General features: G+C 42.0%; 1 protein-coding gene across 1 annotated transcript in view; it reads left to right on the forward strand.

Annotated features, from left to right (window-relative positions):
* The window catches only part of WWTR1 (WW domain containing transcription regulator 1), a 130,350-nt gene that overhangs the window by 70,716 nt on the left and 32,525 nt on the right, over positions 1 to 27,109 (forward strand). Inside the window, exon 3 of the mRNA XM_088020984.1 lies at positions 8,227 to 8,363. Within this exon, the coding sequence (XP_087877110.1) occupies positions 8,227 to 8,363 (137 nt within the window). The remainder of the gene's footprint in view (positions 1 to 8,226; positions 8,364 to 27,109) is intronic.

Consider the following 27,109-nt stretch of genomic DNA (forward strand, 5'->3'; position numbering starts at 1 on the left):
GGGATCGAGCCCCGCATCGGGCTCCTTAATCAGCGGGGAGCCTGCTTCTCCCTCTGCCTGTGCTTCTGCTCGTGCTCTTACTCTCTCCCTCTCTCTCTGACAAATAAATAAAGATTAATCTTAAAAAAAAAAAGGAAGAGTTTGGTTCACTTTGCAGAGGTGAAGGCAGGTTTGCATGTGTTGGGCGATATCGGGGTACCTCTGACACAGTGGCTCACCGTCTGAGGTGAGGTGGCTGTGTCACACCCTGGGCCTGTGTTGCTGAGTCACTGGCTTCCCAAAATGGTTTTCTCTGGGAGGGGCGCATACATCCTGCCCCCTTCCTCCGCATCCTGGCAGTAGTGCTCTGTAGGAACGTAAGCCCCTGTAGGAACTGTGGATGTGACAGCCTCAAGTGGGCTCACACTGCGCGTTGGGGCTGACGGCAGCGCTCCTTGACTCGGCTTCTGCCCCGACGGAGCGGGTTTGGGACTGAGTCTGCAGAAAAGGCGGCAGTGCTCGCTCGGTGAAGAGGATTTGAGGAGATAGATGGCCACAGCTGGCTGCAACGGAAGTGCTAGTGGACCTTGCGCGCTGCCGTGGCCACCACGGCTGCTAATTTAAACAAGGGGAGGCTTCTTGGCATGGCTGTGTTGGAAGTCGAGGATTAGAGCCTGGTAGTTAAAAATACAATCCCTGCCATTCATTCAGAATTCCAGAGGACTCAGAAATGTTTTTGAATTGGCAAGTGAATGGTGGAGACCGGAAACATGCACCAAAATAATGCTTCTGGTCTCGTATCATCTTTTATTAGAGGATCCTAAAAAATCCCCTATTTATATATGAGTTATTATGCCTGTGTCATAGACTGCAGCGATGTTTGATGAGCTGCCTAAGTGAAAATCTGACCAGAACCTTTCAACTATAAATTTCCTGTGGTTTCAAAGAAGGATGAGCTTTCTCATGAGGCACACTTCCATTATGTGAACAGTCACCTTTATTGTATGGCATGAGGGCGTCTCTATGGCTTTGGGATTTAATCTGTGAATGATACAGAGGCTTTGCTAATGGATGTGTCAGCGATGCACCTTTGCAGCCTAACTTTTTACCTCTTTGTATCTTTTATTCTAATGCGTTGGACCAGCAAGAGATGGTACTGTTCAGGATTTGGGCAGAACAGAAAAAGAATTGTAACCAACTACAGTGTTATGAAAGCTGCTTTGTAAAGGCAAAGAATCACCGATTAGGGTGACAGTAGGAAGGATGAAAACCTGGGAAGGAGTTGGGTGGCTTTGGAAATGAAATAAAACATCTGTTCAGCGAGGTGAAATGCCAGCACTTTATTTCCGATTGTCAGTGTATTGTAGTTCAGAAGCCTCCTCCCCATTATCCAACTGGACTGATAGGGTTAAGCATCGGGGAACAGCTTACTGGATGGCTACTAATCAGGTTGAGTTGCCAGTTGAGAAGTGGGCTGTGAGCTGTCACAGCCATGGCAGCTCCCCTTGCTATGAGGCTCACCCCGCAATGGGGCTCAGGGGCTCACATGTGGTCAGTTTCTGCCATGTTCTCGTTTTAGGGGACAGCAGAGGAAGTAACTTGGAGAGAGTGTACATCTGGGCCTGGGAGAATTAGTTAGTGTGCACCCCCAGCTGTATTTGTTCTTGTGGTTAAGATCCACCTCTGGTGTCTGTCGGAAGAGCTAAGTACCACTGGCAAAAACAAACAAACAAACAAAAAACAAAAGGCGCCAATCAAAGAAATGCAAGATATGAATAAGATATGATGTATCATTTCTTAGGTCTTAAAATTTAAATAAGAACACACTTTAATGTAACTGTTTAATGTAATTGAGACACAGGCAGCATTTATTCCCGAAATACAACAAAAAAGTAAACCAGTGTTTTGCCTCTTTGTATTTTTAATTTTAACTGGGGAATATTTTCAGAACTTTAACGTGAGTCTCGGACAAGTCTTCTTGCCATCTGGCACAGGATTAAATACTGGCATAGAGTTTGTTGTCTGCTGACAATGGATCAAACTCACTTGGCAAGCCCCCTCTGGGAAATTATCAGCCTCACGCAAATCTGTTTCAATTTCCATTTTTAACACTGATGGGTTTAATTTGCCTGGTTCACCACAAGCAAGTTGCAAAGTTCGTTTAGCACTTTTTAAGCAAATAATCTTCAGTGTATGTACATTTGTGATCACATTAAGAGGGTGGTGAATTGGTCTGGTAAATCAGAAAACATTTTAGTGTTTTCGTTAAGCGTCTGCCTTCGGCTCAGGTCATGATCCCGGGGTCCTGGGATCAAGTCCTGCATCGGGTTCCCTGCTCAGCCTCTCCCTCTGCCTGCCACTGCCCCTGCTTGTGTGCTCTCTCTGTCAAATAAATAAAAATCTTTAAAAAATAAAATAAAAAAAGACAGTTTACTTATGCCCAAATTGGGTTTGTGAATATTATGGGGGTTGCAAGGGTATTGTTTTGCAAATGCTTACTATGTACGGAGCACTTTGCTATGCCCCATAGGGTCATTCCTGTCATTGAAAGAGCTTACGTTCCATTGGAAGAGAAATACTAGCACCCCCCCAAAAAGAGGAAGTGAAGGGAGAACTTGAAGAGAGCCTGGGATTCTCAGGGGACTGTAACCAAGTGGCATTGAATGTGAATTAAGTTTTGAATCAGTCGGCCTTGGTTTTATAACCCCAGGCTGCCTTTAAATTCCCATTTCATTGGTGTGGTTCTCTTTAACTGCCTAGCTAGTTTGTGGTGGAAAAGAAGAGGCCCGTTGGAGGCTACTTCTAAGTCCCGTCCTAACAGCTCTGTTGCTGGCGGGGAGCCCTGAGTAATGTCTGACGCTAATGTGAAACTCGAATATATTAAAGCAGTGAGGGTGGAGAAGAGGGGGAGTAAAAAGGCAAAACACTTACATTGAAAGATGAAATCTTTGCCCATAGAAATAGGCGAGCCGCTTATGTTGCTAAGAACTCTATAAATTTTTTCAAAATCAAGCACTCAGAATCATTTCTATTTTTATATCTTTGTATGCTTCCAGCAATACAAAATGTATTACATAGACCTTCTCTATTTCAGAAAGTCTTTGTTGTGTGGCTTCCTTCCATAAAGTTAGTGTAATAGGTCATGGGCTGGAGGATAAATTCATTCAAAAACGCCAGGCCTTTTCCTGGGCTGTAAGAAGCCGGTGGGTTCTATTTTTACAGATAAGATTTTATCTCTGCTTTTAATGGTTCTGCTGCTAGTCAGGGTTTTATATTTACAAAATGCTTTTTATTTTTATACCTACGTAGCGCGTTGTGCACAACAGGCGTACAGTTCATGCTGGTGAGTAAACTTGAACCCACGTTGTCACCCTTGGGCTTGTGGCGGCCTTGCATACATTCACTGCTGGGGAGGTGAGCTTGGGAAGCCCTGTGAACTGTCATGAAATCTGCAGGTGACTTTGGCTGTCATTATTTTCCCTGAACAGACCTATTTTACTCTTGCAACAAGAAACCGGTGCGTTTGTTAGCTTCTTTTACTCCTATCTCGTGGATCTGGGTGCTGAGACCAGGATGGGTGAAGTGTCTTGTCCAACAAGGTCACATAGGATCAGAGGTAACATTAAAACTCAGACATGTGTGGGCACCTGGGTGGCTCAGTTGGCTAAGCATTTGCCTTCGGCTCAGGTCATGATCTCAGGGTCCTGGGATCAAGCCTTGTGTCAGGTGCCCTGCTCAGTGGGGAGCCTGCTTCTCCCTCTCCTTCTGCCACTCCCCCTGCTCATACTTGCTCTGTCTGTCAAATAAATAACGATCTTTAAAAAAAAAAACAAAAAACCCTCAGGTATGTGTGACGCAAGACTTTGAACTTTCCAGAACACGCAGTGTCTCACCAGTAGGTTGTGTGTCTGGAAGATGCCGATGTGAGTAGTACTTTTATTTCATGGGCAGACAAGGACCCAGGGGTGACTTGGATCCCAGCTGTCCTTGGGATAGGAGTCTAGAGGTGGGATGGAGAAGCGGATTGTCAGGAGGGGTGGGGGAAGGGACGAAGGTTGGAGGAAAACCAGGAAGACTGGAGGAGGGGAAGCCTGGAGGCCCTTGTGCTCGTGCTTCAAGGTGAAAGGTCACGCAGGAGGCTGGAGGGGAGGAAATAGGAACTAAGTTAATGATCCCTTGGAGGCTGATGGGCGGGACAAGATGGAGAGGGGCGGGAGAACGGGAGGGTGGCGAGAGACCAGGAGGGTGGCGGGGCCGCCTCCTCTTCCACTCATTTCAACGACTTTTCAACCTCACAGAATTTCCCTAGTAAATAAAATGGCTTTCTAAATCAGTGTCTCTATTGAAGAACATATTAATTCAAGAAGGAAAAATTATTTCACACAACAGTTTTACAGCCAGACATCTTAGAGAAGTGTCGACCTTTCTTGCCCCTGAGTGAAAGCTACAGTTCCTAAACAGCTGAAGCTCTTTTCCGACCTGGACACTTCTCTGAGCAGAGGCTCCTGATGTGGCTGGAGGTGAGGAGTTGGTTGGTTCTTTCTGCAGCTGTGGAATGAGGCAGTCTGGGAAATGGTGGTCAAAGGGGCCGCCAAAGAAAGAGAAGACCATTCCCATTATTTTTGTTGTAGGCACCCAGGGTCTCCCTGTGAAACCCTTACAAGCTTTTTTTTTTTTTTAAATTTTATTTTTAGCCCAGGAAAGAGGCCTTTTTAGCCCAGGAAAGAGGTGTCAGGAAGAGTTTTCCTCTTCCTTCGGAACTGGTATTTTTCCTTATAAACAACATGGGGCCAGGTGATTGATTCCATTTCCTTAGTTCTTTCTTTGCCCCACGACAGTGACAAGCCCAATCTACAGTTTATCTTCAATCACATTTTAGTACCCTATGACCTGCATGACCATGTATCGTTTTTCTTTTTGTCATGTTGTATCTTCCTGAGTATTTTTGTTTTTACTGCTTATGAAAACAACACATAGTCACTGTTAAAAACCTGGGAAGTACAAGAGAGTTTTGATAAAAGAAGCAGCACCAGTGGGCCTATTATTTTCATGTATCACCGTCAATAGTTTGATATCTTTTTTCCTTTTTTGTTCCATTTTCTAATATGAGAATGGTACAGCATATGTATTCATCGAACACACATACGTAGGCAGATTGAACACACACACACACACACACACACACACACAAATTTTCAGGAGAGAGGAGACTTTTAGAAACAGCAGAGACACTGGGTTTGAGGAAAGACTCGGCAGCAAGGGAGTGAAATCGGGGAAGAGGTGGGAGCAGCAGGGCAGTGCGGATTCATCCAGCTCAACTGCGGGTCCTGGCAGACAGTAAGGTTACACTGAGAAATCCGAGAAAGGAAATGAGTCAGTAACTCAGAGGGAGCGGAGATGAGGCAGCAGTGTGAAAGAGCCAGAGGTTCAGCCTGCCTTCGGGAACGGGGAGACGGCAGCGAAATGGTTTGAACAATAGCAGAATGTAGCTTTCAAATCCAATCATGAGCAATGTATCAAGTTCTTGTGAGCAATGCCCTTGCTTTTGGCATTCAGACTGGGAGCCACCCTGGACATCCTGAGAGCGAGCGTTAGAGCAAAGCTGCTTGTCTGGTCGACGGGTGGGTGTGCAGAGGCTGGGAATTCCAGTGGCTTTCTGCTCAGAGTTGTTTCTGAGCAATGAGAACTGCTCACTTAAGACTCCCTCTTGTACTCTAGTCTTTGGGGAATACCGTGAGTGACACTTTTAATTAACAAATCTGCTGGGAACAAAACTCCTTTCAAAGCGTTGGCTGGGCAAAGGCTTTGAAGGGTGGGCCGAGGAGGCTCCCACGGTCCTGGGGGAGTTCTAGGACTTGGAAGCCACGGCTGAGTTGTACCTCTTTGGGGCCAGACCTCTCTGAGATGGGGCCAGAGGGTCCTCCCAGAACGCCCTAGCACTCTGTTCCCGAGGATGGAGGCTAGCCAGCTGTGGTGACGTCCTTAGGCAAGCTGGGCTCACTTACCACTTGGGGTGCGGGCCTCTCTGCTCTCCCTAGATTCAGGGGGCCACAGCCCACTGGTTCAGAATGAGAGAGGAGAGTGGGGACCAGCATTTGGGAACGGATCGCCCTGGCTCCTATGTCATTCCTACCGCTGACAGTAGCTGTGTGCCGGACCCCAGCAGACGTGCATCACTCTCCCTCACTGCGGCTGTGATCTCGCTGCTTCTGGCGAAGCATCGAGATCCGTGGTATCAGAGGGTCTAAGAAAGGACTCGTGAAAGAGAGAAGGATTCCTTTCCTTCCGGTACCATGTGAAAAGTATGTACGACAGACCTACCTAGGACAAACATGTTTTAATAATGTAGGTCCTGAAGGAATGTTAGTCAAAGGGTTTCTTAGCTCTAATTACTTTGCTAAAGGGAGTTTACTTAACTCTGACATCCTCATCAATTGGTTCCTGACTCTGAAGGGCGATGACAAATCCCCTGAGGCTGGTGATGAGTTTCCACTCGACCAGAAGTTGACAAAAGGATTTTATGAAAGCTTTCAGCAGAATTATAATCGTTAAACTGAAGGTGTAACTAAGACCATTGTTCCTTTCTTTTTCAACTTTTTGTGCTTAAGTAAGTGATTGTCATCTCTCTAGTTCAGTCTTTCCCCCCTATTTGTGTTTTTCTGAACAGGACAGTCTTGGTTTTAACATTTCTATTCTTCCCCGTTCATTTTGGATTATGTTTTGAAGACTCGATAGCTCTTACACTATGGAAACGCAACAGTTAAACTTAATTACGCTTGCTTTACCAAGCCTGACTTTTTTTTTTTTTTAAATCACACTCATTTAAAGGCCTTCTTGGGAAAACATCCAGGTTTTCACTCAAGGCCGTGGATGAGTTCCCCGTGCAATAACTTGCTGTCTAGGATAAAGAAATCCGAAGAAGTTTAGCAGCGGCAGCATTCAAATGCGAGGAAATGATGCAAAAGAAAAGAAAAATACAACTCCTGCGAGGGAAATGATTAAATTAAAAGATAGTAATAGTGGTTTGCTATGCTAAAGATTCAAAGGGAGCCATTGTTATTCAAAATTAAGGTGTGTTTAACTGAAAGAACAATCATGCTCCTTTTCATATGGATCTAGAAGGGTCTGTAGTGTGTGGGGGTTGACAGCGACAGTTACTTTGGGAGAGGCAAACCTAGTTGTAAGGCTTAGAACAAAAGGCTGACATTTAGTTTCTGCTATCAGAGTTTGTTGTCTTTAATAACTATAGAGAGAACTCCGATACAGTTCGTAAAACAAAGTTAGGGCACCAGATGATTATGCTCATCTTTAAAAGAAAAATATAATAAAATTTCAGAAAAGAGTTTATGGCATGGGGTACATAAAGCACCAGGAATGACTTATGATGTGGTTTGGGAGGAGGCAGACAAAGCTGGAGGTCCTGTCTATCTTTCTAAGGACATATGGAAACTCCGGACAGAAGCTATGTTGGGCCAGTTTCTCCGAGATTAAGTCACAATAACAAATACTGGAAGTTGTGTATGACCAAAAGTCTAATCGTGTCTTTGCCCTCAGAAACCTTCATGCCTTGACATTTGGGTTTCTCCGTAATCTATCTTCCTACACTTAATTCCTGCTATTCTGTATACTCTAGCTACACAGTTGTTAACCTTGCTGAGTCGAACATAAGCTTCTTGAGGGTTTTTACGCATTACCTGTGTGGACCTCACAGTGCCTTCCTTGCTCTTAGTAAGAGCTCAGTCATGTCATGTTTACGAGGTTGGTTTCAAGAGCCCTGTCTTTGGCTGAGACCGGCAGAGGTGTCCTCGTTAGGTCAGTTATATGATCCGGGGAGCGTAGGAGGGTTGGCAGGGCAGGAGAGCAGGGTCCTGCTTTGGGACAGGAGTTCCCACCACGGCATCCCAGTGATTGAATGGCAGGGAAGCATCTGAGGAGCTGGGGAGTCAAGGCTCCTTGGCTGGGAGGAGATACAGTGGTGGGGCAGAAAACCTTTAAGAGGGGTTTTTGCATCTAGGGGTGGCTGGAACATCTAAGTCATGTGCTTGTATTCAGAGAGTCCCTGCTGGGGCCCTTGGATGGAGAGGTATGTGGGCAAGGGTGACCTTGGATAAAAACCCTGTGTCAGCCACGTATAAGCAGATCCTACGGGAAGAAGAGCCAGCGTCAGCGTCGTTTAACTGTTATTGGTGATGGTGATAAAGATAATCGTGCTGACAATTAAAAAGATAATTGTTTTCCTTCTTTTAGTCACATAGAAAAAATCACCACATGGCAAGACCCTAGGAAGGCGATGAATCAGCCTCTGAATCCTATGAACCTCCACCCTGCGGCCACTTCCACCCCAGCACCCCAGAGGTCCATGGCCGTGTCTCAGCCGAATCTCGGTAAGCTGAAAGCATCCACTTGGGGCTGAATGAACAGGTGTTTAACCCAGAGGCTCTGGAGCTCAGAAGCAGCTCTGGTTGTCTCGGTGTCGACTTGTGCACCCAGATAGTTCTTGAGTTCTTGGGGTGCATTACCCTTCTGCCACCTTTGCCTTTTTTCATGGCGCCCTTGCTATCAGTTCACATTATTGCTACTTAGGTTCACAATATTGCTACCTAGGTTCACACTGTGGTTCCAGCATCTCCTTCAGTTGCCTCAGTTGGGGCCTCCTCTCTTCATCCAGGCTAAGGCAAGTACACACCTCATTCTGTGAATTGAGTTCCTGAAGACTGCCAAAGGTGCAGTTCTGATCTCAAATCCCTTTCTTTCCTTCTTTTATTATTATTATTTTGCATAATGTGTGATTGACACCAGGCTAAGTGTTTTCATGCCTTATCTCATTCAACTCACAACAACCCTACAAGAAGTGTGATAGCATTCCCATTTTACGGATGAGGAAGCTTTCTCAAGGTCATACAGCTTGTGGATAGCAGAGTTTGGAGTTTGAACTGAGGCTGCTCTGGTTTAGAAGGCATTCAGCCTTTACCTGATCTGCAGGGGGCTTCTTGAGATACCTGCTCCAGGACAATGCAGCTTACTCTTCACCTCATTTAGAATGTTTAAGTGTGATTTTAGAATTGAGAAAAGATTATTTTCTGCTAATTGCCTTTACTAAAGAAGAACTGAAATTCTGCCCACTAGAGATGATCCAGTGTGAATTAATACACTGCAGCAATGTAAGTAATCAGCTTCTATTGTAGTCATTCCCCCTGGACTCCCCTTCCAAAGGCTAAGAATAAAGGGTACTTTTAAAGTTTTACAAAAGACGGTGCCGTTTTCAGATAACATTTCCATTTAAGATCAGATATCCAGATACTGCTTTATACACAGAATAGTTACTTTTAGAGTGAAAAGAATCTCCTGTTGGATTTTTCAGGAATGAACAGGATAAAAATGGAAGCATTATTCCCAGACACCTTCCCTCACTCTGTGACTTAGCCAAAGTGAGTATGAACTCAAGTAAACCCGAGTCAGCTTCAAGTAAATATATCGTCTGTTCTTCCAGGAAGTCTGGATCTACCATTTTAAAGCTTGCAGATGTAAAATATATCCAGAAGCAAACAACTTGGAATAACTTCTGTTGTGTCCCATATCTAACAGGCAGATCAGATCAAGGAAAATAGTACCAATGCTTCTACCAGCAGTGGTAAACCGAAACTTCCCATGACTCATTTCTCCCAAATATATAAGAGCTCAAATAGAAAGCAGTTGCAAGCTTAGTAAAGAAACCACAAATTAGGTAGCATTAGATGAGTTTCAAGTTTCTTTTAGCCATTTAATTTTCATTAAAAATTCTAAAGACTGATTATTAAAGTATTAACTTTCATTTTATAATCCATTATAATTGGAAAAAAGTCTTCATGGACTTTGTTAAAAAAAATGCAAACACTTTTTCAAAGCATTGTTCAAAAAGTAAGTTTTTCTCGGATCCCCTTTCCTGGAGTTCTCTAGTGCTTCTGGTCGGGGGATGCGTTTCTTTCCCATGAATGCTAGCATCCTCGACCTACTGTTCTGCACCTCTCCTCTTCGGCTTTGGTATCTGTACATACAGAGCTGCCTTATTCTTGTAAAAGATTTCCTAATCGTCTCAACATAGTGATATGCCATGATTAGTGTATTTAACTGGCAACCCCCATCTGATGGGTATTTAGGTTGTTACTAGTGTGTTGCTAGTATACACAATACTGGAATGAATATCCTTGTTCATGCTGTACTTGCCTTCATTTTTAAAAGTTGTGCAGCAAGTACAGAGTGGACTAATTAAATTAAAAGGAACTTGAATGCTTGAAACTTAACACTAAAGGCACATGTGAGTCGGCCTGTGCACGAGGGCCACCCCCTTCCCTGCAAAAGCACAATTATTGGTAAAGTGTATCTAAAGAATTTGTAATGTGAATGTTGGAACCATGTTTACCTGTTGCTGAGTTATACTTTCCAGATTTCTAATAAATCGGAGCAGTCAATTTCTCAAGGCACATTCCGGGTTTTTTCCAAACACTATTTGAATATTTGTCCATTACAAAAAGTGTTCCTAGCCTATAGAGAATCACAGATGTGTCCCAAGGATAGACACGTAACAATGCCAAGTGAGCACCAAAGACTGGGGCTAATTTAGAAAGTCACAATGTGGTCCTAATAATGAGTGATTTATTCAGAATATGTTATTTCAGGCTATATAGCTCTACCCGTAGTTTATACTCTTATTATCAATTTTTAAAACTCTAAAAAGCAGGTCCTTCTACTTCTTCAATCTGAATTTTCGTCTTTTCAATAGAATATAAGTAACCACTAAGTGAACTTAAGTGGTATGTCTCCTTTACAGGGAGGTGTTTAGGTACAGGGGAAAATGTCAAAATACAGTTAATAATATTATTATTATACTATATAATATATATGTAATATTACTATAACATATTATTATTATAAGATGATAAAATTAGTACCTTTAAATAGCTAATTATATATGTTTCTAGAGCTGTGATATAATCTATGATATTGCTAAATACATTCAGAAACAAATCTTTTTTTTTTTGGATTCTATGTTTTACTGTAGGTTAGGTTCATGGATTTGGGAATCAGACTGTCAGAATTTGAAACCTGGCTTTGCCCATTACTAGCGTTGATGACCCTGTTAAGTTACTTAATTTCGCCTTAGTTTCCTTATATGTAAAATGAAGATTATTATTATAGTATGAAGAGATTATATGAGCTTATATATGTAAAGAGCATAGATCTGGTGCCTGGCACATAACAAGCTATAATTGTTTTATTATTATTGACATTATTCTTTGTGGAAAGAAAAGTTTTATATTTTCTTTTTTTTTTTAAGATTTTATTTATTTATTTGACAGAGAGAGACACAGCGAGAGAGGGAACACAAATAGGGGGAGTGGGAGAGGGAGAAGCAGGCTTCCCGCCAAGCAGCAGCCCAATGTGGGGCTCGATCCCAGGACCCTGGGATCATGACCAGAGCCGAAGGCAGACGCTTAACGACTGAGCCACCCAGGCGCCCTGAAAAGTTTTATATTTTATTCAGTGTTAGATTTGAAGATAATTTCATTGTTCATCCTGAAAGCTCTCAAAAAAAAAAGATTTTATTTTGGGCGACTTAGAGCGCAAAGTGCTTTAAATGAGGAACACTGTGTTTATTACTTTCAGTGAGTATAGCGCCCCCTGGTGGAAATATTTCAGCGCGTGCCCCCCCCCCCCCGCAAGAAGCTTATCAGTGAATACCTTATTTTTTTCAGTGGATCTATTCCTGAAATGTAGCTTGTAAGTCAAATCATATTTTAATTGGCAGAGAAGAGACCTATCTCTTAAAGGTGTCCTTAAGTGAGTGACTTGTAAAAATGGAGTAAACTTCTGTCAGGCTGCATCAGTATCCAGTGAAAAGCCACCTATGTAGGATGGCAGATTTGTTGTGTATCTAAACTCACTAATTTTTCAAATGCCTAAGTAAAATGAGATAGACTGCAGGGGAAAAAAATGAAAAAAAAAATTTTTTTTTTTTAATTTTATTTCAAATAACATCTCTGGCTTGGTCTAGTTTTTAACTGAAATTTTTGCTTTTGTATTTGCCAAATCAGATTTTCTGTCAGGTTTTATCCTACTTGATTCTGTCTGAGCAGATTGGTGACCTTTGTGTCTCAGTCTCCAGAGATGCCCAGTGAATGGAAGAAGAAAGGAAGACCTTGGAGAACATCCAAGAGTTAAGAGGAGAGATGATCTCTGGGTGGAAGCCATATTGCTTGGGGCTGACAACTTGCTTAGAGTCCTCAATTTTATGTAACAGTGAAGGGGGAAAATGACTGTACATGTGAAAGTTGATTTTTTTTCTAACCGGGTAGGACCTTGTATCTTTTAAGTGGGTTGTTGTCTCATTAATCACCATTAATACCCACTGGATTTTTTTGAAGGGGGGGGAATGAAACAAACGGGAGAAACTAAAGGACTCTACACAGGCCCTATTCTAATATATAGGACAGTGGGCTTGGGGGAAAGTGGGGCCTGCTAAGGAAATAGTTAGGGTGTTAGGGCAGCAGGGGAGGGGTAGGGTGGAGGCAGGGGATCTTTTTGTCTGGTGGTTCATGGAAGAACTTGGAGTCAGAGCTGAGTTTCTCTTGGCTTAGACATTTACTGGTTTTTGTGTGTGATCAACCTCTCTGAGTCTCGTTTTCGTTTTTTGTAAAGTGGTGATGATGACAGCAAACATCCCTGGCTATCTCCTCAACGTTGTCTTGAGTATGTGGGTACTTGGCATATAGAAAGCCCCCAAAAGAAGTATATTGTTATAACTGTTCTTGTTAGCTGGTAGCTTGATTTTCCCTCACTATTCTGGCCCCCGTGTACTCGGGAGGAAGAGCTTGTGGTGGGCACACTTAGAAAGCCATCTTCTCCTCCCTCAGGAAAACCCAGCCACGGTGCCCATAACTTGTATCGTTTGGGACTTTTGCTTACATGTTGCAAATATAAGTTGGTGGACCCCAGACAGCAGTCCAGGCATGTGCTCGTGACCCGGCTCTTTCTCCATCAGATCATTAACAGGGAGTTTGTGACTAGCGGGCACACTCAAGTTCCACGTGAGGGACATTTCTGCCTCTACAAGTGTGACAGTGGCAAGGTTTTCCCGTCTCTCAGCACACACATACTGGAATCATGCAGCAACTTAAAATATCCCATTTTAAAATGTTATTGCTGAGAGAAAGTGACATGCAGTTTTGCCCTTTTGGTGATAATCCTAGTGGTCAGAAACTATGGTGTGCTGGGCTCCTGTCACACATTAACAGACCTCTTTGTTGGCATGAGGCCCTGACCTGGGGTGCCAGTATCCTCCCAGACAGAACAGGAAAAATAAAGACTGTATAACAACTTCACCAGACTGCCAGCCCAAGCCGGTTCAGAAACTTTTGGTAAAGTGCAGCCAGAGAGTATTTTTAATGCTATAGGAATTTTAAAAATATCTCTCTCACACACACACACACACACACACACCACACACACACACACACACACACACCACACACACACACACACACACACACACACACACACACACACACACACACACACACACACACACACACACACACACACCTCTTTGAAGATGTGCCGTCCACCAGGCCAGAGTCTGGTCTGCCTTGATCTGTACCTCAAATTATAAACACATGTGTGTATGTTTTTTTCTTTGCAGGGCATGCTTTTCAAGACAAGATGGAAAATCTTGTCTGTGCTCAGTTTGGCAAATTGGCTTATTCTTCCCTCTAGGAAGTGCACAAGGCACTTAAAAACATTTCATCAAAAAATAAAATAGCTAAGGGACACTGCAGCCTAGTGTTGCTTAAAGCATGTGGAAAGGTATCCTAAGGTTTGCTAGAAGTCAGATTTATATGTAGGCTATCTTTCTTTTCCCCCTAATCAAATTTACATGGTATGTCTGTGGCAGACACCTCTAGCTACTGTGATTTTTTCCAGCTCTGATACTCTCTACTTTTTGAACTTTGTGGTTCTGCAGCATAAATTAGCCTGATGTGCATAAGCACACATACACACAGACCCAAAGACAAACTGAAAAAGCTTCACACTTTACAGGAGGAGGTAGAGTGATAGGGCTTTGGTAGGAATGTGGTGGTAGAACGTAAGTGTATCCGACAGGGAGGGAGGACTGGTGGGCACGGGGAAAAAGGGAAGGGATTCTGGTTAAAAGGCTTTTTTTTTTTCTTGATTAGAAAAAGAAGAAACCATTTTGTAAATACTGTAGAAATTATTATTTTCATCTTAGATTTGCAGGAAGCCATCAGTTGTCAAAATTCACTCTATCTAATCAACATTCTTGAAGACTGTTCTTTGGAGTTTCCAAAAAGAGATTCATTACAGTTTTTTTTTTTTTTTCCTTTGAAGGCTTTTAAAGATATATGAAATGGGGGCTAAAAACATTATTAAATCAACTGATTCAATTCCTTTCATGCAATAAAGTGAGAGGTAATGGTTTATAAAGAAGTGAACTTTGGGTTTCCATGTGTATATTCCATTTATCTTAATGTGGACAAATCTCTTATCTAGATTAGTTCAGTTGACCTTGAACAACGCAGGGGGGTTGGGGAGTAGCCCCCCTGCCCCGTCAAAAATCTGCATATAACTTTGATTCCCCCCAAACTTAACTACTAATAGCCTACTATTGACTGGAAACCTTACCATTAATACAGAACAGTCAACTAACGCATATTTTGTATATGTATTATATACTGTATTCTTACAATAAAGTAAGCTAGAAAAGAGAAAATGTTAAGAAAATCACAAGAGAAAATACATTTACAGTACTATACTGTAAATCAGCATTTAAGTGAATCCATACAGTTCAAACCCATGTTGTTCAATGGTCAACTGTATTCATTTGTCTGGATGAAATAAGATTAGGTGGTAAATAGTTGTAGATTTTATAATGTGAAATTTAGAAATGTAGATGGAAAACCTCCTCTTTGATAGAAAGCCTCGAGCCCTAAAAAAATGTTTGATGCCACAATTTTCCTAAGAAAGTATTCTCCAAGATAAAATTTCTGTGTAGTATGCTAGATGCACATTTGGAAAATTGTGTACACAAAGTGGGTTATTTATAATATAGCCTCCTCCCCCAAGTAAATGCCTGCAATATGGCAATAAATATATTTGTAACCATTAAAATAATAGTTATAAGGACTATGTGGCACATGGAAAACTTTATTATTTCAGTCTAATTTTATAAAGCAGAAAAATTGTTTATACTATGACATAATTTTGTTTTTTTAGAAAAAACTGTTTAGATTCTCCTTTCCCACAGACTTTGCTCTCCTTCTGTGTGTTTCTAGCCCCTAGCCAAGTGCATGACGCATCACAGGTGCACCACTTTGTAGAGTTAAGGTATTAAGTAAGTCAGTTACGTATTTTTGAGTGTTAATAGTGGTTATAGTAAGCCTTTTTGATTGGGGATGATTCCCTTTATTTTCTCTTTAATGTGGTTATATTACTTTTGCAGTAGCCTAAAGGGAAAAAAAGAAAAAAAAAGAACCGTTGATGTCTTGAGCTTTTTATAGAGGGAGAGGAGGATAGGGTGTTGGGAAGAAGCCTCCAGGCCCCATGTGCAGTCCAGACAAAACCAGGAATCTTCAAGCTTCTGCAGTTGACTGAGTCTGCCAGCAGCAAGTAAGTTATTCCCTAGTCTGTAAGATCAGTGTTTCTCCCAGCGGGGATCCACATCTAGCACTGGTAAGATCCTCTGGGGCATTTGTTAACCAGTCATCCAGTCATCCGATTGCTCCTTAAAGAAGTCTGGGGCTGCTGCTGGAATAATGCCTGGCCCCCAGCTCTGGGAAATCTGTTTCAGATGATGGAGGTTGGGGTCTTGGAAGGAGTGCTGTTTTCAAGTGCCCAGATGACTCTGGTCATCACCCAAGGGTTAGCATAGTGATTGGAGAATGCCATCCTACTGAATGGCAGAAACCCACTCAGGTTATCCATTCTTTAACCTGAGTTATCTGAAAAGAACTCTGAATTTGCTCACCAACTTCTTGACTGCGTTCTTTGTCCAAAATAGACGTTTATTATGGCATTGGCGTTTGTGGTTTATGGCCCTTGCTGGTGTTAGTGCACACGTGAACATTGGGTACCTGATGGCCAAAGCCACTTTCTGGAGAATTTTGACCCCAGTCATACCATGTAAACTTCAAAAAGCGAGGGAAAACATTGCTCTTTGGGAACCCAGGTTATTGAACTGTGTTGTCGACATTCACACGGTAAGTGTGTAAGCTCACCTTGAACTTTGCTTGCAGAGAATCAGGCCTCTGCAGGCCTAAAGTCCTGAAAAATTCCAGAGAGGCACCCCATACCCCAAAGAAGAGCAGAGCCTTTTAGGAAGGAGGTAAAAGCCATATCAAGCTTCCTTAAGTCCCTTCTTTGTGGGAACTACCTCCCTTATTTAGTTACTTTTAATGGATTCTAATTTCTTCACCAAGCTGTGGGCCTTTGTTGAGAGTTTTAAAAATAATTCGGACAGTTTTAGTAGTATCTGCTGGCTGACTTCCAATGGTTTGCCCTCAGGAACTTCCTTGTTGTAGGGAATTTCGCCCAGTTAGTTTGAGGTGAAGGGATTCTGGGATGGTTTGTCCCTTGGCCACTTGTTCCAAGTTATTAAGTGCTGAGTGACATTTGGACACTATTCTTTGATCTCCTCTTTGGGGCGCCTGGTGATGTCCCAGCCTGTGTGTGATCATCACCTCCCCCACCCCATATCAACTGGAAGATTGATTTCTTCTTCATTTCTGGAAGTCTAAATTTATTCCCTGGGTGTTCTGCAGTTGCTGGTGGTCAGGGACAGCTGTTCCACCACGCTTGACTCTGGATAATTCTCTGTGATGAAGTCAGCAAAATAATACTGTAAGAGAAGCCAATAAAACAAAAACCTTCATGGTCTTTTCTCCTTAAGTGCTGAAGAGAGGAGGATCATCCCCTCTCCTTGATTTAAAAAAAAAAAAAAAAAAAAAAAAGGCAGGAAAGTTAAGACCCTAAACATATTTGAGGCAACAAGATTCAAGAATGTTCTTTCCCCCATATTATATAATTAGTATTTTGTCATTATAGAACAGCTGAAAAACACTGTAATCTGATCATTCAAAATCACACTAACGTTTTCTCATATATTTGTCTTTTTTCAATATAAATGTGAGCAAAAAAAAGCTGGAAAACCTTTATTCTTTTTTTGTAGCCTGTTTTTCCATTTAACATATCGTGAGCATCTTTCCATTTCACTTAATATTTTTCTACAATATTTTTTGATTAGCTGTTTTTATTGGAATAGTAACACACACACACGGCAAAAAATTCAAACAGTTCCAAAGAATATTCATGAGAAGGAGGTCTCTTTCACACCAGGACCCCCCAGCCCTCTCTCCTTTTCCTCGAAACCCTGCTACCAGCTTCCTGAGTATTCTGGAAATACTCTACATATATATGTATGCTTGGGTGTATATGTCTTTTTTAAGCTTAACATCTCCTAGAGAGCTTTCTAAATTGGTACTTAGAGATGTATTCATTCTTTGCCAGGATTATGTAATATTCCAGTCTATTGATGGACCAAATTTATTTAAACAGTCCTTTATCTTGGGTTTTTAGATTCTTTTCTGATTGTTTGCTGTTATTAAGCAATGCTACAGTGTGCATCCCTGTACATAAATCCTTGTGCCTTGTGCTGTTTATATATAAGATAATTTTGCAGAGGTGGACTTCCTGGATCTAAAAATTAAGTGCATTTGAAGTTTTAATAGATATTCTACTTCCCTCCAAAAAGGTTATTTACACCCCTGCCAACAGTGTATCAAAATGCTCCTTTTCTTCTACTGTGGCCAATGATGTCCATTATCAGGCTTATTAGTCTTTATAATTCTGATAGGTACGGACTAGATTCTCATTGTTTATGAATGGACTGGGCATATTTCTGTTTACAAACCATTACATCATGTTAATGGCTATACAATATTCTATAGGTTGACTATACTATAATTTATTTAACCAGTTCTTCTACTGAGAGACCTACGGGTTGAGGCTATTTTTCTACCATTATAAGTGATGTTGCAGTCAATACTGTTGTTCATAAATTTTGGTGCCTTCCTTTAGCTTCCTCATTTTTTTCCAGTTTCTTTGGAATGTTTGTTAGTCAAGTATAGGAATTCCTTAAAAAATACAATTTTGACATGGTTTGCTTTTATCAAACTAAACAAGTAATTGTCTGCAGATTCACTGGGTGTGTTGCTGGGGGCGGGGATTGTTTGGGGCACAAGTTTTGGGTGCAATAAATGATTTAAAGTTGTCATAAAGAGTTTACTTTTCACCAGGCACCTAGCGTTCCCACTAGCTTGGTTTTTCAGCTTGCATATCCATATGTTTTTGACTAAGCCATAAATGGACGTTTCATTTGAAGTTATTTTTTGCTTCCCAGTACATGTCATGCATTTCATTCCATATTATTTTAGTCCTTTTCCTTTACAGTGTGCTATTTCTCAGACACTAGTGAAGAGTGAGTTGTGAGTTTTCGGTTTTGCCAAGAGTTACATATTTGCAGAGCTGGAAGAAAAGAAAGTAAAAAATATTTTTTAATGTGGGTGACTTAGTCCTGGCTCACAAGACTTTTCATTTAGCTGCTTCAAAGCTCACACTTAAATATCAAGAAAAATATTCCATTTCTACCCCTGTCAACTGCCATAATGCCTGAATTAATTAGAGTGGAGCTCTAATCTCTCCCCAGATGGAATTGGATCATCCCAGCCTAATAAAATGAACCCTCAGGGCAGCCGCAAATGTGAAGGCTTCTGAACTCCTCGCCTCCACCGCTTATGTAGTTTTTCTGTTGCTACTGTCTCGAGATGCTGCAATTGAGGGTTATTCCTCTGGAGACCCTGCTTCTCTAGTCTACAGCATGTCTCAATCATTTGTGTCTCTCTTGTCCTCTGTCTCTCCCCTAGTTTTATTTTTATTTTTTTTAAAGATTTTATTTATTTGACAGAGAGAGAGAGAGAGAGAGAACACAAGCAGGGGGAGCAGCAGAGGGGGAGGGAGGAGCAGGCTCCCTCCCGGGATGCTGGGACCGTGACCTGAGCTGAAGGCAGCTGCTTAATCGACTGAGCCACCCGGGTGCTCCTGCCTGAGTTTTAAATGCAAAACTTCTCCCCCTGCAATTTGAAGGAATCCCAGGGCCCAAACCATATTAAAATAGATGGCTTTGGCCTGACACATTTCTTCCATGTGCCTGCATTCACTACTGCCTTCTCCAGACTCAACTTCGCCCTTCACAATTGTCCATTTTTTCTTCTGTCAGGAAGGCCAGCGTGGAACAGTTTCTTCAGCTCCAGTTCTGGGAAGTGAGGGCCTATCACTGAAGGACCTCTAAGCTTTACAGTCAGCTAACTCTTGAAGCTCAGACCCCCTCTAAGAAAACTTGTAATTCTTTAGTCTGGTTTCTTGTTGTCAGCCACGGTTGTCCAGAAGCGTTACTTCTAAAAGACTGTTCCAACGAGTCCTATAGAGCAATCCCTTGTCCTGTCTTCCCTGCTGTCTGTTTAATTGAATATGAGAGTTTCTCCTTTTTTAAAAATTTGGGATATATATATAATTAACATAACATTCTATTAGTTTCAGTTGTACAACATAATGGTCTGATACATGCACATATTGCTCACCACAATAAATCTAGTTAACATCCATCACCACATATAGTTAAAAAATTCCTTTTCTTGTGATGAGGATGTTCAAGATCTACTCTTGTTAGAAAGTTCAGATATACAATACGGTATTGCTAACTCTAGTCACCATGCTATACATTACATCCCCATGCCTAATTTATTTTATAACCGGAAGTCAGTACCTCCTGACAAACTTCACCCTGAATTACTTCTAAGTAACAGGTGGGGTCTGGGGTGGAGGTCGGGAGGCTGGGAGGAACAGTGAGCGTGATGTATTGGAATCCTTAGCACATATTACAACTGGGGTTCTCTCCCCTTCAAACTCTGGTCAGTTCTCAAAACCATTGTTTAGTGGGGGTTTCCTCAAAGATAAAAATGTTACAATACAATGGCCCATACATGACGCAGTTTCTCCTGACCCTGCCAGACTGAGAATTTTGTCTCCAGGGAGTTCAGGGTGTGTATAAGGAAGTTTTTCTTTCTTGTGGTTTTTTTTTTTTTTTAAATACATCACTTTTTATTTTCAAATAATCTTAAACTTACAGAAGAGTTTCTAGTACAAGGAACTCCCATATACCCTTTGTCCAGATTTGCCTTTGTTAATTGTTTATGATTTGCCACGTTTGCTTATCTCACTTTCTCTGTATGAATATATATCTTTTCCCTTTGTCCCCCCCGCCCGAACCTTTTGAGATTAAGTTGGAGACATCATGCTCTTTTACCCCTAAATACTTCAGATTGTATTTTCTAAAAGGACATGTTCTTATACAAGCACAGTATAGGTATCCAAATCAGGAAATTTAACATTGGGACAGTAGTACTGTCAAATCCACATCCGTGTTTGAAGATTTCTTCATTTGCCACAACAGTGTCCCTTCTGGCTGTTTTGGCTTCTGGTTCAGGATCTATCAAGGACCATGCACTGCATTTAGTTGTCCTGTTTATTTAATCTCTTTTTACCTGGAATGATTCCTGGGCCCTTGTGTTTTTGGATCATGACGTCTTTGAAGGGTATAGACCAGTTACTTTGTAGATCGTTTTTTAAATTGGATTTGTCTCGTGTTGCCTCATGGTTTAGATTTAGGTTATACATTTTTGGCAGGAAGGCACATGATGTCAGTTTGTCCCAGAATGGGCGATGTTGGCTTTGATGCCTTGGTTAAGGTAGTGTCTGTGGAGGAAGCGGGGAGAGCAGCGTTTGCTTGGGTCAACTGACTTCTCTACTGACTATGTTCCACAAAGTCAATGCGATATGATGACACCTTGTTTGGTCCACCAGGCCTTTGGAAGGTGTGGCCTTAGGTCAAGTAAACCCTTCTCCTTGAGATGGTGAGCAAATGTCATTGCCAGCATGCTCAGTTAAGCTTCACAGAACATTATTTAATTAACCAATAATAGTCTCTATACCTTGATACACAGAGATAGTTCTTTTAATAAAGATTTTTATTTATTTATTTGACAGAGAAAGAGCACAAGCAGGGGGAGCAGCAAGCAGAGGAAGAAGCAGGCTTCCCGCTGAGTAGGGAGCCCGATGCGGGACTCGATCCCAGGACCCTGGGATCATGACCTGAGCTGAAGGCAGATGCTTAACTAACTGAGCCACCCAGGCGTCCCAGAGATCTAGTTTTAAAATGAAACAGTGGTGCTTGCATTCATTTATTCCCTATTCCTGCCTCTTACAAAACACATAATTCGAAAGGATGCATATAAATAATTAAGTTGTGGTAAAGGGAGACCGAGGCTGAGAAAATAGTAAAACCAGGGAGAAGAACGTATACCCACAGGCCCTATGTGGTTGCTAGAGGTGCATGCACATTTGGCTTTGAGATTTGGGGGCTCTTGCAAAGAGCAAGATATGTTCAGTTATGGGAGTCAAAGCATTTATGAGGTAAAGGTTCGCCTGGTGTTGAGGAGAAACGTAGTTTTTCCATATATAAATGCCAAACAGGAAGTTCTCCCTTCAGTTCCCCATAAAGGATCCAGACACTATGCTCTAGGTGACAGTCCTCAAAAAATCTCACAACAGTGAATACTAGGAGTTTTAGAGGTTTTTCCTATAACCTCCCTAAACACTGGGTCATGGCATGATCTCAGAGCACCAGCCAGGAATATCTGAAGACCAAACAAGGGTACACCGCATACCCAGTTGGATTCAGGAGAGACTCTGGAAAATCCAGAGTTGTAGCTTTATTTGTTGTTGTGTGTGTTTTATTTATATATATATATTTTTTTTTTTTTTTTAAAGATTTTTATTTATTTATTTGACAGAAACACAGCAAGAGAGGGAACACAAGCAGGGGGAGTGGGGGAGGGAGAAGCAGGCTTCCCACCGAGCAGGGAGCCCAATGTGGGGCTCGATCCCAGGACTCTTTGAGATCATGACCTGAGCCGAAGGCAGACGCTTAATGACCGAGCCACCCAGGCACCCCTATTTATATTTGTTTTTAAGAATAAAACCTCTTTGGCACACCGTCCCAAATAAAACTTAGAGATGTAGGTGTTGGTTTTGTTTTGCTCGGGATCAGAACTCCTCTTGGAAGTTTTTAAAAGCAGAGCTGCTTTGGTTTCTAAATCCCCTTAGCCCACTCCAAAGCTTATTCCTTTCTTCCTCAAGGGTGGCCCTGAACACCTCACAGGGCTGAGAGACAATAGCCCAGAGACACTAATCCCGAGGAGGGTACCCCCCCGCAACTTTTCCATCTCTGGATTTCATCAGAATTTTTAACTTTACCATAGCGAATGAAATGCCCTGGTGGTTTCCCATGTAGTCTGAGCAGTGAGCCAAAAGGAGATTTCTATCACTCTGGAGTAGAGGTCAACTGCAGTGCTCACCACAGCCATGAGGCCCCAGGGGCCCTGGTCCCTGCCCCTCCGACTCTGCTCAGCCCTGTGGGCCACCCTGTTTTGCACAAGTATCCAAACCCACTCCAGACTCCCACCTTAAGATCTTGCATTTACTGTTCCTCAGCCTAGAAAGGCCTCCACCCTGATTTCTGCACTTGATTTAAATTTCTTAGATCACACGTCGCCTCCTCAGAGAGGCCTTCCTTAGTTCCGCATTTGTTTGTACAAAGCCCTTATCCCTAGAATTATACTATATTTTTGCTGTTGTCTGTCTTGCTACTAGACTATAACCTCTCAAAGGGCCAGGAACTTTCCATCTTGTTCATCAGTCTCTCCCTCTAGCACCTGGAAACAGTGCCTTGTATCTAGCTGGGACTCAGCAGATATTTGGTGAGTGAATAATTAAATGAACTGTAGAACACTGGAAAGAAAAAGTCACCTATTGTCCTAACATCCAAACACCACCATTACTAATTCTTTAATACTTTTTCATTCCAAAGATAATTAACTTTTGGAGGGTCACAAGAAATCCTATAAGATCTAGGGGTACAGTCCTCAAAATGCACACAGACACACGTTCCCAAAATTTGACATAGAATTTTACCAGATTTCCTAATCCTGCTACCCCTGGTTAAATTCTTTTCTTTTTTTTTCCCCTGAGTAGTCCTGGCCTGATGCAAAGCACCCACCCGCCTCACATCATTCTCTTTGCTAATCTGATGGCTAAAAAATGGCTCAACTTTCATTTGCATTTCTGTGATTCCTTGTGAGGCTGATCATTTTTCCATGTTTGATTTCTAATTGCTTATTCCATTTCATAAATTGTTCAGGTTCGTTGACTGTTTCTTGGAGTGTCTGTTGTATGAGCTCTTTAAGATGTTGACTAAAGAATAAAGATGTTTACTAAAATAGTACATTATAGAAAGAAAACAGATTAAAAATTAGCCTTCCACACTGACAGCTTTTTCTCTGCCCCTGGTGGAACACAGCTGTAGATTCATTTTCTGTTATTTTGCTTGGGTTGCCACACTTTGCACCTGGAGTAGTTTTAAAATCATTCAGGAAAGTGAACCAATAAAAAGCTACAATAAACTCTCTCCTGACTAATGAAAATAAATGCATGAATCAGAATTTCCATTTCCTGCTAGGATAAAAGTGTACCTATTGTCTGAAGATAATAAAACAGTTTTGGTTTTGCTATTGCCAGGCCATCGTATTAAATTCAAAGACACAAAGATAACTTTGTGGAGAACAGTGAAGCACCCAATTTCCTCTTTTTCCGAGTTAGGTCATTATTTGCCTAAGTTCACTAGCTTTATAGATGTGCTTCCTTTCACAGGCCACTTTTGATCAGTCTTGTGAGATCCCATAAATCAGATGGAATCTGAGCAGCGTATGCTGGTGCTAGGCAGAAGAAATATGGTTTCTTTACAGCAAAAGGATCCAGAAGAAATCAGCATGCTAACTTATTCTGGATATATTACATCTAGCATGTTCTGGATATATTAAAACGATGAAAACTGATGTCTAAATCTTTTAAATGCTAATAAAATATGCATTTTAGGTCATGCATTTGCTAGGAAAACATAAACACCAATGTTCCAGGCATTTCCATTGTGGACCCCGAGGAGAGCACAGTTGCACCTGGTTTGTCACCTACATTACCGTGTAGATGAGTAGACAGGATAGCGAGTAGGAAAATCATTTTCTGGTACTAAAAATTCAGGGTTTCCTGTGAAGGAACTGCAGCTTGGGTTGCAAGTCTAAAACTAGAAGAACTGGGGGTATCTGGAAAACCTAAGGTCCACCTGTTAGATTTGGGGGCACCTGGAAGTGGTTTTAAGGCCTGAAACAAGGAGGCCAGGAAAGTGTGGCTGCATGCACATACATCCCTGAGCTCTGTGCCTTATCAACTGAGCCAGCTGAGAAATTGCCTTGTGGTTATTCTCACCCAGAATTGGAATAAAGGGCTCAGTGTGAAGTTGGGATAGTACAGCTTCTTGGTTTAATACTTTACAGATTTTTGGAACCAAATGCACCCTGCAGTGAAAAGTTGCTTTTTTTTTTTTTTTTTTGCTGACCTTGTTGGATGGCTAATACTGTTTCTGGGAAATAAGAGAAACAAGAGGCTCATTGTTGGCAGGAGCTGAGAGAGACACAAGAAGGGCGAGAGACGTGTCTGCAGCCCTTTTTTCCTCTTCATTGTATCGTGACTGAGTCAAGGCTGGACTGCGGCTGGGTTTTTCTTCCTACCTCTGTAGACATGTGTTTTCCATCAGACAGGGCTGCGTGACACCTGACATTGGCCAGTTCACATGAGTTAAGCCATGTACGGCTGATAAACAGAGAGGAAAAGACCCACAGCTGCACTTAGACACTCTTGACACTGAAATATTTTTGAAGCCTGGTGTGGCTGGGTCTGCACGTATGTCAGAAACGATTTACACCTGTATGTTTTGGCTTCTTCCAGTTGCATATCATTACTTTCTGAAAGCCGCTGTTGGTCAGAAGGTCAGTATTGCCTGATGGCAGTACCTCTTCCTGTTTAAACCTTCCTGAATTATGAAATGTAACTTTTTAAAAAAAGATGTTATTTATTTGACGGAGAGAGCACAAGCAGGGGGAGTGGGAGAGGGAGAAGCAGGCTTCCCGCTGAGCAGGGAGCCAGATGCGGGACTCGATCCCAGGACCCTGGGATCATGACCTGAGCCCGAAGACAGATGCTTAACCCACTGAGCCATCGAGGCACCCCTGAAATGTAACTTTTAAAAGTTATCTGACTTACCTTTTTTTTTTTAAAAAGACTGAAGAAGAAAGCCCTATACCATTTTCTGTAAAACCAGATCACACCAACAGGATGTCATCCTAACATGTGATTCATGGTGATTTCAGCATTTTATTTATTTATTTATTTATTTTTAATATATTTTTTAAGATTTTATTTATTTATTTGACAGAGAGAGACACAGCGAGAGAGGGAACACAAGCAGGGGGAATGGGAGAAAGAGAAGCATGCTTCCTGCCGAGCAGGGAGCCTGATGCGGGGCTCCTTCCCAGGACTCCTGGGATCATGACCTGAGCCAAAGGCAGATGCTTAACAACTGAGCCACCCAGGCACCCCTGATTTCAGCATTTTATAGTAGTAAAAAAGTTCATTACACTAGTCTGCATTAGACTTTTTCATGAAATAGGTAAAAGGAAACACATCCTCGTCACTGAATTTAACCCGGTAAATACTTTTTGATCACTGAGGGTGAGCAGAACAGGGCAGCGATTGGTGATCAGTGCAGTTGATGCCAAGCCACGACATTCTAGCATATCCCCTGGGCTTCCTACATTTGTCACAGTCTCTGCCTGTGATTGTGCTGGGTCATTTATCCTTCCAACGATCATCTTTAATTGGCCTAAGTCATCGGTTTTAAATTGTGTCCCAAGGTCCCAAGCCAGGATTTTGGGGGGATGTGAAGAGAAGCTAAACTTAGTTAGTATCCAGACTCCAAAAGCTGTGTCTGTTCAGATTTTAAAAATTTGTTTAATATTTTCATACAAGAGTTGAGAAATGCCTGTAGGAAAAGCAGAGTGAAAGCAAGACCAAGAGGATTCAGAGAAGAGAGTCAAAGGGGCTGCCATTTAAGTGCTCCCTGACCCACTGGCACCAGCTCAGGCTCTAGGCTTGCTTTGAACTGAACCCCTGCATAGGAGGGTCGCCTCTGCTTCATGCCATACATTGACTCTAGGGAAGGATCCTACTGCTAAAGAAAAGTTTGAGAACCCTAGTCTAAATGGACTAAGGTCTCTTTCGGCCTGAACCTCTATGCTGATGGTACAAAGTAGGGTGAATACATGGCCCCATCTATAATGAGCACTGTGGGGAAATTGAGTTTGTAAACCACTAATGATAAAACAGAGCAAAACGAAATGGATGCCGAGCAGAGAACTATGCTCTGGAGGTAAAGAGAAAACAGTCACAAAAATCTAGTATTCATTAAATACTCACTTGTGGAATTCTGGGAGTAATGGTTACTATCAGTTTCTGACCTATAAAGCCTAAAACTGAGTCTAGTATTTTGTGTCAGTGCATCAGTAAGGCAGATCTGAAGTGCACTAAATTATTTTTGTTCTGTGTTTATAAAGAAAATCCATGTCATTAGGGTTGGTTCTAAGGGGCTGGGGGAGACTTGGCTCCTTCTCAGGTCTTATTTATAAAGAGCACAAATCCAGCTCTCAGGAAAATGAGAATTAGTTCAAATCACAGAAAAGAATAGTTCAGTGTTTCTTAAAAGAGCTGCTCTTCAGCAACCAAGAATCCAACCGGAAAGATTTCCTGACATTGAGACTCAATCAAGTGCATGCTTATGAGTGATGCAGTGCAATGTCATAAATAGTGCTTGATCTCCTTAAAAAGTTACAGAGTGAGTGGGGGAGGAATGTTTCCTCTCTGATTATTAGGTAATGTGGGTACAGAAGGACAGTCAGCTAGTTGTAATCCATGGAGGACACACTGAGAGCTAGTCCAGACTGCCTGACTATGGTTCTAAATATCGAATAGCTCCTTCATATTGGCACTGGTTCTCTTTCTAAGGGGACACATTAGAATG

Source organism: Eumetopias jubatus, unplaced genomic scaffold, assembly GCF_037043125.1.
Source record: "Eumetopias jubatus isolate StellerSeaLion01/CBP00866 unplaced genomic scaffold, mEumJub1_p1.0 scaffold_1, whole genome shotgun sequence".
Classification (NCBI taxonomy): domain Eukaryota; kingdom Metazoa; phylum Chordata; class Mammalia; order Carnivora; family Otariidae; genus Eumetopias; species Eumetopias jubatus.